A 13,736-nucleotide genomic window follows, 5' to 3' on the forward strand; every position below is an offset into this window, starting at 1 on the left:
ATGGTACCAAACATTAGGCCATAAATGCAGTCTCAAAATTTTGAATTTGATATATGGATGTTCACAGCTTTGCTTTTATGAATGCAAACTGCAGAGTCTTTGATAATACAATGATCAAAGGTATCTCACTTTCACTTCCTTTCAGATCAACAGTATACATCAAATTTCAATTCCCTTTGTTCATCCTAATCTATTTTCTTGGATTATGTTGTTTTCTATGCTCCAACAGCCGATTTAACCTCCTTTTTTTCCTTTTTCTTCGTCTCGACAATGATTCCTGATGCTCTTGAAAATATTATTAGTTCTGTTTGTTCGGGCCCAAACAGTTCCCAATAATTTACATCAAACTGTACTTCATGTTGTAGTGGTTTATTAGCATGATTAATTCTCAAATATTGATGTTCTAGAAAAGCAGTCTTCTATGTAGAAAGAACAGACGAACAGTAGTACACATAATTACTATTCAACTAGAACTTTGAGACTATATGCAGGCCATATAGTTCCAAAGCTATCAAAACAAGAGGCAAGTCTCAGAGGACTCTATGGAGGAAAAGGTTAGAAGAACCTGCCTCGCATCCTCAGCTCCATCAAAGCACAAGACACTGGAAGAAATAATATCATATGTCCTGCCATATATTTGATGAGCACAGGTGAAGCTCAACGAAGCCGGCTGCAGACAGAAATAATAGTATATAACTCTTGCTATCTGGTTCTCGCCGTGCTCAAGGTTGAAGCCATGGTCAGCATCAAGCTCCTGCATCTTTCTCTAGCAGCAGTTCTCCTCTTCGGTTGCCAATCCTGCGGTAAATTCTCTTCTTCTCCCTCGGCTCGCAGTAAGATTTGTTTGCACATAGATGAGAAATTTAAACCTTTCTTTGATCCTTGCATGCTCGACACATCGTGATCCACCGCTGTTTTACTTGCAGCTTCATCTTGTCTGGATGATCAATGATTTGATGCTGTGTAAACTAATCTTCGCAGATGGGAAGGTGATGATGGAATATATAGGAGCCACCGGGAATCCAGTGAGGCTCTCCGACGTACCGGTCGATCCCAACATCGACTTCCACTTCATTCTGAGTTTTGCCATCGACGCCGACCCCTCCGGCGCCCCTCAGAACGGCGTCTTCTCCCCCTACTGGGTCTCCACCCTCACCCCAACTGCTGTCCGAGCCATGAAAGCCGACCACCCCAACGCCAAGTTCCTCGCGAGCCTCTCCGGTTGGTCCCTCGGCGACAAGGTCCTCCGGTGGTACAACCCGACCGACCCCTCGTCGTGGATCTCCAACGCCTTCGCCTCTCTCAAGTCACTCGCGGCCGAGTACCACCTCGACGGCATCGACATCGACTACGAGGTGTTCCCGAAGAATGACACAACCTTTACCTTCTGCATCGGGGAGCTGCTCACCCAGCTCAAGGAGCAGGGCGTGATCACCGTGGCCACCATCGCGCCCTACCACGACATCGCCTGGCGCTACGCCGAGCTCTTCCGGCGTTACGGCGGCGTCATCGACTACGTGAACTACCAGTTCTACACCGAGCGTGTGAGCCGGCCGAGCGGATACCAGGAGGCATTTGCGCTGCGGGCGAAGCAGTTCGACGCGACGAAGCTGCTGCCCAGTTACGAGGTGAACGGAAGAGGGATTCAGGGCGACTCGTTCTTCGACGCCCTACGGCTGCTCGAGTGCAAGGGATTCGAGGTGAACGGGGTGATGGTGTTCTCGGCGGATGCTTCCTCGTCCAACGGGTACTACTACGAGAGGAAATCTCAAGCCTTCTTGCTCGACAACAGCACCAATTGTGATGCTCGGCTCTGATGTCTCCAAGTGTACTCGACCACCACGAGGCAATCATGATTGCATCGGGTCAAATCCGACTCTTATCCTTATCGAGACCTGTTACGATTTCTAATTGGCCAATGGGAAGCAGAGAAGTGCCAATCGTGGCTTCAGGTCACATTCGATTCATGGACTCGGTACGGTTTCTAATTGGCCAATGGGAAGAGGAGGAGTGCGTCGGAAGCTCATCGTAAGTACCATGCAATCGGGGATTCGGGTCAAATCCGGATCCGTATTTGATTCGAATCATTAGGTTTTCTGTTTGGCCAATGGGAAGAGGAGGAGTGCGTGGGAAGCTATGTACGAAACGCGACACGACTAACGGCACGAGTCGATCACGTGCCTATATAAACCTCGCTTCCTCCCCTCCCCCCCTTTCCTTCTTCGTTACCCACAGGGTCAAGGGCGGCGCACTGATCTACGCTTTGATAGAGCTCCCCAGGCGTACGTTTGCCATCCCTAAACCTTCGATCTCGTAATCGCTTCTTTGTTTCGACGATCGATCTTCCGTCTTCGATCTGTGTTCTTTTTGGATGAGTTGGTGTCGAGCTTGAGTTCTTTGTTTGTCCGCTGCATCGGTCCGTGTCTGAGATGATCGGCGTCTTTTGCTTCGATTAGATCTTGTGTTTTTCCATGCTAGAGTTTTGGTTCTCTGTAGATCTGTTGATTGAGGTGGGTTGTGCTGAGTAGTTCGGTCAACCGATCCGGTTGATCAAAGTCAACGGATCTGCTATGTACTTGTTCCGATCACTAGTAGCGTAGGTCTGTATGCATATGCAGAGTTTATGATCCTTGTGATGTTTTTCCGAGTCAGATCAGACCGACTCTGAAAATTCGGGTGTAGATCTATCTATATTCTTTGTAATCTCTGGAAGCCCTTTTCTATATATAGGTTTTGGTCCCTTCTCCTGTTTGAGCATCTTGTTTCTTTGGAGCATCAATCATGTTTATCTCATACTGTAAGATTTTGTGTCTCTGGTTTTGGTTTCATCACCTGATGATGATGATGATGCTGCTGCCGCCGCCGTATTTACTTTAGCCTGAGTTTTTGCCTTTTCCATTTTTATCACTTGATGCTTATTCAGTAAATAATCTGGTTTGTAACATGTAATTGCTGCTGACAGGGTTCTGCTTGCATATCAAATGTCTTTTGACATCAGAACGGACTATCCTAGTTTTATTTGGTGCGACTTTCGGTTCATATGCCGTAGTCTGTTGTTTTGTTGTCGTAGAGCATTATTTCGGCACTGGACTTGATAATTCAGAGATTTTGGCTCGGAGCTGAACTTAATCCAAAGGTTTCCATTTCTGAGCCAACAAAGGTTTTCGCTGCTGAGGATACTTTTGAGAAGCACAGTTATACTGTTATTGTTGTTTGGCTATATCAAATTTTAAGTCTCATTATAGTATTATAGACAAGAGATCGTGATGGCTAAGACCAACCTCCCACCGGGCTTCCGTTTTCACCCCACTGATGTTGAGCTTGTTTGGTACTACTTGAAGAGGAAAGTAATGGGAAAGCCTTTCCGGTCTGAGGCTATTTCTGAAGTTGAGCTATACAAATTCGCCCCTTGGGAACTCCCAGGTAATCTTATGTCACTTTCGTATCTGATCCTTTTTGGATGGTAAAGATGTCATCTTACTCTCGGTTGCTTGTAAACTTCAAAATACCTAGAATTTTGCCAATGTATAAAATAGTGCTACATGGATAAAATAATATATTATGGATTGTTTCTTGGCAAGTGCAATGATCACGAGGGAGCCACCACCCTCCAACATAGATAACTGTTCCATGAAGTTCTTCTTTGTTGTATCATTTTCTCTCTTAGGTTGGCATTGATTCTTATCAGCCTTTCTGCCTTGCACAGAAAAATCTCGGTTGCGCACAAGGGATCTTGAGTGGTACTTCTTTTGCCATCGTGATAAAAAATATTCAAATGGCTCTCGATCAAATCGAGCAACTGATGGTGGTTATTGGAAGGCTACTGGAAAAGACAAATCTGTCATTCACAACTCTTGTACGGTTGGTATGAGAAGGACTCTAGTTTTTCACGAGGGGAAACCACCAAAGGGGACAAGGACTAACTGGGTGATGTATGAGTACCGACTAGAGAGCAGGGAATTGGTTGATGCTGGATTCGCACAGGTTAAGCTTGCTTCCGATACTTATTTAAAGGTGTCATGTATGATCTTTGTTACTGCATTTCTAAAATGTCCTCGGGGGATAGTATTTTATGCATACAGTGTCTTTATTGTATTGGTTGCTTAGTTATATTTTTACCTGCTTTATTGTTCCTTCTTCCTGTTAATCACCTGGGCACTTAATTCTTTTGGCTTGGCACCTATAGAGCATAGGGCATAACTATCCACCGGGACTGCTTGGCCTGTCATGAGTCTGCATTCCATGAAAGATTTTTTCAAAGTAGCCTTGTAAAAACTAAAAGTAGGTTGAAGGAGCCACTATCAAACAGTATGCCGTTCAATTGGAAGTCACCATAGCTATGCTAATTTATGGGGATGTTTTTCTTTTCTTACAATTACTTCTTGTTCGATATCACTGCAAGGATGCTGCATTCAATTTGACCTTTTCTTTTGCAAAAGCTATTGATCTTGTTGTACTTAATTAGTTTACAATTTACTTACTAGACTTTCCTTGTTATACAATACAGGACGCTTACTTACTCTGCAAAGTATTCCAAAAGAGTGGTCTGGGTCCTAGAATTGGGGAGCAATATGGTGCGCCATTTAACGAAGAGGACTGGGAGGATGACACGGCTATTGAGAGTTCCTTTCCTCTTCCTTGTGTATCTTCTTGCCTGAGTGCAGAACCATTAGATAACCAAGCTATACAGGCGGATCCAGTTAGCAAACAGCCTATAGCTTCCAGTGCTGTTGAGTTACTTTCCGATCATGATCTTCTTGATGTTGATGGAATATTTCTGGAGGAGTTGGCAGAGTTTCTTAATAGCCCTCCACTCGTAGAGAATGCTGATGGCAAGGTACTCATGGTTCACATCTCTTCTGAACTTTTTGATGCAAATGCATGATTAGTTACGTTGTATGTGATGCGTCTTTGGTGGTCTCCTTTGCAGATGCCTGATTTAACCATTCCTAGCATGAATGTTAATGAAGCTGCAGCTATGGACCCTGAAGGAGTATATAATGAATTAGACGATCTCTCTATTGGGGAATTGATTTCTGGCAATATCGATCTAATTGAAAACATTCTCAATGAAACTGCCTTGTGTCCTACGCTACAAGAACTTGATAGTAAACAGTATGTTGAGCTGAATGATCTTATTGGGGATGGAAATCCCTATGTGTCTGTCGAGCCAAGTACTCCATTTGCCCCAAACCCATCTGGTCATTGGCCCAATTTGGAGAATCTGAATCACATCATTGATCCAATCCCTTACTTTGATAATGATGTTTATGGTGGTATGCGAGGTCTTCCTCATACAGGACCTGATACAACAAGTCAACATTGGTCACCGGGCATGCAGGTATATTTTTTCTTTCTATTTTCTTTTTCTGATGCAATTGTTTTTCTATAATTAATATTTTTAGGTTTTTTTTAAGTAGTTGTAATTAAAGTTTTTTGGTTCTGGAATTATCGATCAGATTGGAGATTTTGGTGAATTTGTGCCCCCACTTGAATGATCCTCTTTCTGAGTATTTATCATCACTTGCAAGAACACTCTCCAGCTAAATTCCTGTGGCCCCTTTTGTATATATGGGTTTCAAGCATCAAAAGCCAAGTGTTTGTTATAGCTATGGGCCAATATTTACTGAAAGGACGATGTCAAGAAAAGAAAATGGATTCACACTACTTGTGAGTTCTGCCTTAGAAGAGATGCTCATCAGTAAATTTTGCAGCGCTTCGCTGATTTGTTTTGGTTCTTCGACCAAAGTACAACTTATTTCTTACTAGTCTCTCTCTGGAATCTGGTGGAAGTTGAAACACTGCAATTTATTTCGTGGTATCTATTTCGGTGTTCACCAGATTTACCAAAAGTGAGTGTCACTCAGAGCTTCTCATGGCTATAGACAACACAGCTACTGTTCCAATCAGGCAGTCTATCATCCTTCTCTTCCACGAAAGCCGCCTCTATTCTCTTTCGGCTTCTCATGGTGTTTACCTCTTTGCACCAAAAGCTGACATTCAAACTTCATGGGGGACGGTTGTCTGCCTGCAGCAGCATTTATTTCAGAATGGATGTTAATGGGAAGTCACATGCTACATCTAGTTTATGTACTTATTCGATGTTTAATGATGCAACGTTTGGCAAAGGGAGGGGGCCAATAATTATAGTCCTGGTTTGTGTCCTGAACTACTACTTGATAATAAATGACGTCTATTGTAGAACATTTAAGTCGACACTTTTGTCTTCTTGGTGATATGATATCTGAATTGAATTTGACATCTTTGGTTGGGTGAATGTATCTGATGGGACACTACCAGTATGCAGCTCAGCGAGAAGAGCGGAAACCTTTGCATTCACAATTTGCTCAGCATCGCGGTGCTGAAGTTACCAACTCGGGCTAATTGTACTTAGTTACATTTATCGTTTTGGTTTTTATATTTTAAAAAATGTATATAGTGACATTTAAGAGACGACACGAGTGATGGCAGACGGCGACGTTGCTTGGTTGCGTTTGATGGCATATCGTTAACCTCATCATCGCTCGTCTCATGCTACTTTGCAGCTGTGTCGACGCCGATATAGTTACTTGATGGTAGTGGCCGTCACGATGTTTACATTAAAGATGGTGCTCTCTTCACTGTTGACCTATTGGGTGGATTCAAACCTCAACTCGAAGCTCTTAGCGCTCCCTCCGTTGTTGCATCACCACCTCTCGTCGAGTGGCCCTTCCATCTCTTTACATCTACGTTGATATCAATACAATTGTTGAGTGATGATGTGTTGCATCTACGTCAATGCTGATGTAAACGTTAAGCGGCCCTTATGTTACTCGACAACTACGTCAATATCGACACAAATAAGGAGCAACAAGTGATGGTGTCGCAATTGATGCGATAGGAGCTCCGATGACCCCAGCTTTAGGTAAAGACTAGGATCCACTCAACGAGTCAGCAACGAAGCGACCACTATCTTCGCTATAGACGTAGCGATAGCCACCACCATCGATGCTAATGTAGACGCTAATGTAATTTTTACTCGACAATTATGTTCGTGTCAATGCAGATGCAAAGTAACACAGTGTCACGAACTTAGCTGGTTTTGCCTAAGTCGTGCGGCACCCTTACGTGTCCGTCCGCAAAGGTCAGCCTCCCCGAAGCATTACATCAAACATCCTGTTTCGAAGTTTGTCCGTGACAACAGGGTGGACAACAATAAGACTGATGACATGCTTCTCGTAAAGGCAAGTTGTGTCACGATGAAAGCAAACCTTATCGTCATCAAAGGCGATCAGGAAACTACACCAACATTGATGCCAACTACGTTATCGTTCGTCATTAAACGTTAAAATTATTTTTTTATTTTTTATTTTTTTATTTTTATATTTTTATCGATAAAACTGATATTATTATGATAAATAAATCTAGATATTTTACTGTTATAATTATAAAAATATCAATATAATTAAAAAAATTGTAACAATCCAAACGCTGAGAAGTAACTAAGAACGTTGCAGCCGCGGCAAACGTGAGATTGCTTTTTCGAGCCAACTGACATTTATTTTTTCGGAAGAGAAATCGGCATGGATGCCGTCATAGTTGTGTGAGTTTGACTCCTCCAACCACCGGTCAAAAAAAAACGGTGGAAAGATACAATCTTTGATGCCGTGCCTCTGACCAGTTCTGGGGCCCAACCCCGATCCCCTGATTCACGCTGAAAGAAAATACCTTAAACTAAAGCAAATGATGCAACCTTATCATCACTTCTTCCGCCGGCTGGCAGTATCTTCTCCGTGGGTCAAAATATTATCTGAGTGGAGTTGGTGTCCTCCCACTACATGGTTCTCTCTCGCCCCTTCCTGTTCCTTCTTCTTGTAGCCCTCAAGAAGAAAAGATCGATCACCAACAGTCCCAGCTGGGAGCAGAGTAATCATCAATGCAGTTCCTGTATGTCAACAGTTCCTCGTTGACATACAGGAATGACTTTTTGTAATATCCAATGTTCAATCTGTCATATATATAGTACATATCCACATGCACAACACCCAAACCTAATCTAATGTAATATCCTACGTCTCCAATTTTCTACGATGGAAAAGTGGTCTTCCCTCTCTCTCTTCCCAAGACCTAAATAGCCAGATCATGTTTGGCCTTAGTACCAACTTCAATGGAGCTTCAACAGAGCTCAAAAGAAGTTGTCAGTCTCGTGCTTGTCTGACAGATATCAGTAAAAACAACTCCCAAGTTTGTGGAATAAATCTATTTGTTTAACTAAAAAATTGAATCCTCTCTGCCATGATGTATCAGTAAAACATTGCCTAATCAAATAATATGAACCACATCTAATACCTGAAACAGAGATGTTTCTCCTGCAGTGAATTGTTGTTCTTTGTGAATCTGAAGAACCAAGCTGACCTCCAAGAAATGTTTGCACCCACACCCAAGCACTTGTGTGGGTGCAAACATACTAACTGATGTGGATTGAGCAAGATGGCATTCTAGGCCTGTGTGCCTAATCCATGTATGAGCCTTGATGGTGTGAGGCCATGAATGTCACCTTAAGCTCAAATGATCATTCAAGTTGTGCTCAACCTTGCAGCAGGAGTTGCTATGTGCTGCACCCAATCATCTCAGATGGCTGTCCATGCTTCAACTTAGTCACTTTGGTAAGGTGGCAGGCAAGGTGGTGGCTTGCTCAGGGCAGCCAACTGTAAAGGCTGTGGGGGTGCTGCTTCACTGGACTTGGACCACAGAAGGTGACCACCAGTTTACCGAACACAGCACATGAAACCACATGAGCTCAGTTTCAGTCATGCAATGTTCTTCGGCAATGTGGAGTGGAAGGTGTCCACAATTCCTCTCTGTCAAGGTCCTTCCTCACTTTGCACCCAAGACAACCAGAATTTAATGGGCCAAGCACCATCATCCATCCCCTGCTGTTCCATCTCTGTGGACACTGCCAGGTGCTGGTGCAGTTGTTAGGCAGCAGACCCTGCTGCTGAGAATTCTTTTGTCAGGAAGAAGTGTTCGAGTACAGCATTCTGATGTGCAGATGTAAGCAGTACATGATCTAAAGTGGCAAATTTGGAAGACTTGAACTCAAATTGCATGATCCGGTGGCTTAATGTTACGAGATCTTTAGCACGGATTACCAAAAAATAAAACCACGAGAAAAAGAATCAATAAATTACAAAGCCAAGTTCATGAAACATCTTGAGATGATGCAGTTGAATGAAGCCACCCGTGATCCACGACTACAGGGAAGATGACGTCGAAGATGATGAGCTTATCATGGGCACTGAGGCTCGGGAGAAGCTACTGCATGCTGCGGCATTGGCACAGTTTTCAAAGCCTTTCTCCGGGTGATCACCGGCTCCCTGCAGATGTCGGCTCACTATTCTGATCTCCCTGAGCAAAGCTGCGACGTCCCTCATGGAAGGCCGCTCCTCTGGCGCCGGATTCACGCACAGCAGCGCCACGCCGAGCACCTGGACCATCTCCTGCACCTCCACGTCCGTTTGATTCCTCAAACTTCCGTCCAGGACGGCGGCCGCCGGAGAATTAGCTGCCCTGAGTTCTCTCCGCACCCAGTCCACGATATGCGCTCCCTGGATCCTCGCATCGCTCGGTTGCAGGCCGGTTAAGATCTCCAGGAGAACAACGCCGTAGCTATACACGTCGCTCTTCTCGGTGATCCTTGGGCTGTAGCTGTACTCTGTGTCACAACCATGGAATCGCAATCGAGCTCAACGTCTAAGAACAAGATATAAGGGCTTAAATCTTTGCGTTGCGATTGAAGATTTGGGAGTCGGAATCGTCTTCCCTACCCGGAGCGATGTAGCCGTAAGAGCCAGCGACGACGCCGCAGGGCATCGTCCTCCCGGAACGATCGACAGGCTTCGCGAGTCCGAAATCCGCAAGATAGGGTTCGAATTCGAGGCCGACTAAGATATTCCGAGCTTTGATGTCGCGGTGAATGATGGGAGGATTGCAGTCGTGGTGGAGGTAAGCCAAGCCCTGAGCTGCACCGAGTGCGATCTTGTACCTCGACTCCCACGCCACCGTCATCTTAGTGCTTCCGTGAAGCAAATCGTCCAAACTCCCGTTGCTGATATGATCGAATATGAGCAGGCGAGTGTCGTCGTGTCTGTTCACGCAGCAACCCAGAAGCCTCACTATGTTCTTGTGCTTGATGGAGCCATGAATCTTCACCTCGGTGGTGAAACAATCCCTCTCCTGAAGCTGCTCGTTCTTCTTCTCCGCCCGCAGCTTCTTCACGGCGATGGTGAGGCCAGCTCCGGTCTCAACTCTGTAGACTACTCCTGAAGAACCTCTTCCGATGACGTTAGTCTCCGACAGCCCCTGCACTACGTCATCGACCGAGAAAGACACCTTTTGGAAGACTGTGAAGTCCCATTGCCAGTCTCCATGGCCTTCCTTCCTTCTCCTCTCGGCTAGTTTGCGAGTCCACATCAGTAGCCAAACTATCATTATTGCCAGGCCAACTGTTAGTGCAATCCCACAGCTCAGGATGGCTCGTCTTGAAGGATTGCTTCTCGTCTTGAGCTGCAGGAGGCAGTCACTTCGGTTGGCACACAGCTGCTGGTTGCCGGCGAAGGAAGCAGCCGGCAGCTGCCGGAAGAACGTCGTTTCAGGGAGATACCCCGAGAAATTGTTGTAAGAGACATCGAGAAATACGAGGTTGTCGAGCCCGCCGAGCACATCCAACGATCCCGTCAGCATGTTGTGCGAGACATCGAGGCTGGTCAGCTTCGACAGATTCGAGAGTCCTCGAGGAAGAGGACCGGAGAGATAGTTCCAGCTCAGGTTGAGCACTATATCTAACCCTTGCAGGTAACCGATCTCCTCCGGGATCGGACCGGCGATCCTGTTGCTGCTCATGTCGAGGAACTCCAAGTCCCCGCAAAGGCCCAAGGTCTTCGGGATCGAACCACTTAGGTAGTTCCCACCCAGCATGAGCTTGCTCAGAGTTCTGAGCTTACCCAGCACCTCAGGAACCGGTCCGGCGATCCTGTTCCTCGACAAATCGATCACATTAAGCTGCTGAAGGTGCTCGAGCGAGGAAGGGATGGTACCTTGAATCCGATTCTCATGCAGATCGATCATTTCGAGTCGAGTGCAGTTTCCGAGCTCGGACGGTATCTCACCGGAGATCATATTCTCGGACAGTTCGAGGAAGCTCAGATTGCGCAGGTGCCCGATTTCCGCTGGCATTCTGCCTGAGAACCTGTTGAATCCGAGCCTCAGCCGGACCAATTTGGTGCAGTTTCCGATATCCGGAGGTAGATCACCGAAGAAGCCGTTAGAGATGAGCATGAGCTCCGTCAAGCTCTTGATCCTGAACAGAGAAACCGGCAGGAAACCGGTGAGGAAGTTGTAGGAAAGATCCAAAGATTCGAGCTTTCCACAGCCACCTAGTTCGGAAGGTACATTTCCATGGAGCTGATTCTGCCATGCGAAGAACTGAGTCAGCTCTTTCAGCTGTCCGATTCCTGTTGGCAATTCACCGGAGAACCTGTTATTATCTAGCTCTAACTGTGACAGTCTCGAAAGGTTCCCCACGAAACCTGGGATTCTTCCTGAGATGTTGTTGTAAGACAGCAGAAACACCTCCAGAGACATCAGCTTGGCGAACGAGCTTGGAACTTCACCCGTCAGATAATTCAAGGACAGATCCATGACCGTCAAACCAGTGCAGTTGCCGATTGATTCCGGCACATCACCAGTGAATTTGTTCTTCCAAAGCAAGATCACTTTGAGATTCTTCAGCAGGCCCAACTCGGATGGAATCCCCTGGCTAAGCTGGTTCTCGTAGAGGAACAGATACTCCATGGCCGAACAGTTGGCTATTTCTGGTGGTATGGATCCTGACAGATTGGAGGTATATATAGAGAGAGTTCTTAGATTTCTCAATTCCCCGATGCCGGATGGAATGCGGCCAGAGACTGCGGTGTCTGCGAGTCCCAGAAGAACTAGTCCTTTGCAGTTCGAAATGCTCGGTGGGATCTCTCCGGATATACCGGAGTTTCCTCCTGCACGGAAGATTTCCAGAGAAGAAAGCCGTCCGATCTCTGCTGGAATCGTCCCGGTGAGCTGGTTGTCGACAAGCTCGAGCACTCTGAGCTCCGAGCAGTTGCAGATCTCCCGCGGTATCGGACCCTTCAGTGAGTTGGAACTGAGGTAGAGAGACCGCAACGACGAAAGGTTTCCCATCCCCGGTGGGATCTTCCCGCTGAGGGCATTGAATCTGAGGTCCAGCGTGAGCAGAGAAGTCAGATTAGCAATCATCCGTGGGATCTCTCCGGTGATGTTTGTGTCATACAGGACGAGATTGGCGAGGGACCTGAAGGAAAGAATCTGGGAGGGAAAGGTGGTGTGGAGGCTGATGGATCTGATGCAAATCTCTGAAACCAGACCGCTGCTGGAGCAAGAAACGAAAGCCCATCTGCATGGATTGCTGTGGGTTGGATCCCACGAGGAAAACAGAGCGGAGGAGAGAGAAGAGTTGAAGGACGACAGCCACGCGAGGAGGGCGGTGCCTTCATGGTTCAGGCCAGAAACAGGAAGAAGCAGGAGCGCCACCGATAAGAATGAGATGGCCCGGAAAATTGCAGTCGGCATACTGAAACAAAGCAGTCTCTCCCTCCTGCTTCAGCTACTGCTCAAGCATTTATAGGTCGGAACCAGAGTTATTGGACATGGTGGTGAAGAGCAATCTCAACAGTGAAGAATTCATTCTTGATATTGTGGTCCATGTCTTTCTATGGTCCTCAGAAATCTCTGGTGGGAAGAACCGAGATGAAGGAAGCACATGAAAGAATCTGGCCGCTACTTTTGTGTCGTCGGAAGATCTGTCTACTACTTGCACTCCAGACTTGTAATGGAGGATGAAATGGAAGTATCGAAATTGTCTGCTACTCTTTGGATACTTATGATGCAGGGAATAAGTCCTGTGTTAGGTGATGGTGCCATTTCCCGTTGCATGGTCTTCACAGTGAAGGTGGACGGATGCAATCTCTTCTTCTTTGGAGTTGTGGAAGCAAGTCACCCTCCCTGAACTGTCATAGTGTCTTTCACCATCACCATTTTTGTTTCTTCCACCGATACAAGTGTTCTCATAGCTAAAGACAGCCAAATCACTCAAAAGAACTAGTCCATATGGCACTGAGATCTTGATCATGCCATTATCCTCAAGCTCAATGCTCTCACTGACCAAAGAGGACCACATGAAAAGTTGCAGGAGGTAGGGACTCCTTTTTACAGCGAAGGGACTTTTGGGATCCTCATAAAGGTGCAATGAACAGAATGAGCTTGGTAGATAGCCATCTTTCCACCTCAGTGTAATGTGAGTTGGTCTGGATTGTGGAGTGATCCTAAAAAGAAAAGGCAGCAGATGCTGAATTGAGTCCAAATGGATTACACCACCATTTTAGATCATTAAAATCCATGCTAGATCATTAGCAAGCTACAGGATTCATAAGAAGTCAGTATCAGCTTACAGTCATCAGTACAAGAATCACTAGATCCACTCAAGTATCGTAGCTCAGGAGAAAGAGATTATTCATGAGCAAGTCCACATGCATCAAACCCATGAAATTGCCTCTAAATAATGAAATTACTAGAAGAAATCGATTGCAATATTTGCAGATATCGATTGCAATCATCTCCGCCCAGAAGCTGCCAACTAAAACCACCATAAATAATAAAAATGATAACAAAAATACAAGCTACATCGA

The 13,736-nt window shown here is 45.7% G+C and overlaps 2 protein-coding genes across 5 annotated transcripts; one reads left to right on the forward strand and one right to left on the reverse strand.

The window, feature by feature from the left end:
- The first annotated feature begins 3 nt into the window (after positions 1-3).
- LOC103992627 (chitinase 2) lies at positions 4-6,216 on the forward strand. Of its 3 annotated transcripts, none has more exons than XM_018828962.2 (6): positions 2,139-2,282; positions 2,963-3,423; positions 3,707-4,014; positions 4,508-4,837; positions 4,931-5,341; positions 5,460-6,216. In XM_018828962.2, exons 2-6 carry the CDS (start codon positions 3,267-3,269, stop codon positions 5,496-5,498), a joined length of 1,245 nt encoding a protein of 414 aa, XP_018684507.2. In that variant the 5' UTR covers positions 2,139-2,282; positions 2,963-3,266; the 3' UTR covers positions 5,499-6,216. The 3 variants fall into 3 exon arrangements, with proteins under 3 accessions (XP_065016176.1, XP_018684507.2, XP_009410688.2); XM_009412413.3 differs by having other exon boundaries at positions 3,707-3,984; XM_065160104.1 differs by lacking the exons at positions 3,707-4,014; positions 4,508-4,837; positions 4,931-5,341; positions 5,460-6,216 and adding an exon at positions 4-803 and having other exon boundaries at positions 982-2,282; positions 2,963-3,340.
- A 2,834-nt stretch (positions 6,217-9,050) lies between these two features.
- Positions 9,051-12,817, reverse strand: LOC103993001 (LRR receptor-like serine/threonine-protein kinase RGI2). 2 transcript variants are annotated; one of them, XM_065159115.1, is made up of 3 exons: positions 12,344-12,817; positions 9,807-12,247; positions 9,051-9,694 (listed from the first exon to the last, which is right to left on the reverse strand). In XM_065159115.1, exons 1-3 carry the CDS (start codon positions 12,619-12,621, stop codon positions 9,234-9,236), a joined length of 3,180 nt encoding a protein of 1,059 aa, XP_065015187.1. In that variant the 5' UTR covers positions 12,622-12,817; the 3' UTR covers positions 9,051-9,233. The 2 variants fall into 2 exon arrangements, with proteins under 2 accessions (XP_065015187.1, XP_065015186.1); XM_065159114.1 differs by having other exon boundaries at positions 9,807-12,816.
- Between the last annotated feature and the right edge of the window lie 919 nt (positions 12,818-13,736).

The sequence above is a fragment of the Musa acuminata genome, chromosome BXJ3-7 (genome assembly GCF_036884655.1).
Source record: "Musa acuminata AAA Group cultivar baxijiao chromosome BXJ3-7, Cavendish_Baxijiao_AAA, whole genome shotgun sequence".
Lineage (NCBI taxonomy): Eukaryota > Viridiplantae > Streptophyta > Magnoliopsida > Zingiberales > Musaceae > Musa > Musa acuminata.

Excerpts from the sequence above, each read along its gene's own strand:
- LOC103992627 (XM_018828962.2), top strand. The coding sequence starts at position 3,267 with ATGGCTAAGACCAACCTCCCACCGGGCTTCCGTTTTCACCCCACTGAT. Across the intron at positions 4,015-4,507 it reads CTTCCGATACTTATTTAAAG|GACGCTTACTTACTCTGCAA; the intron begins GTGTCATGTATG and ends TATACAATACAG. Across the intron at positions 5,342-5,459 it reads ATTGGTCACCGGGCATGCAG|ATTGGAGATTTTGGTGAATT; the intron begins GTATATTTTTTC and ends ATTATCGATCAG.
- LOC103993001 (XM_065159114.1), bottom strand. The coding sequence starts at position 12,621 with ATGCCGACTGCAATTTTCCGGGCCATCTCATTCTTATCGGTGGCGCTC. Across the intron at positions 9,695-9,806 it reads TTACGGCTACATCGCTCCGG|AGTACAGCTACAGCCCAAGG; the intron begins GTAGGGAAGACG and ends GTTGTGACACAG.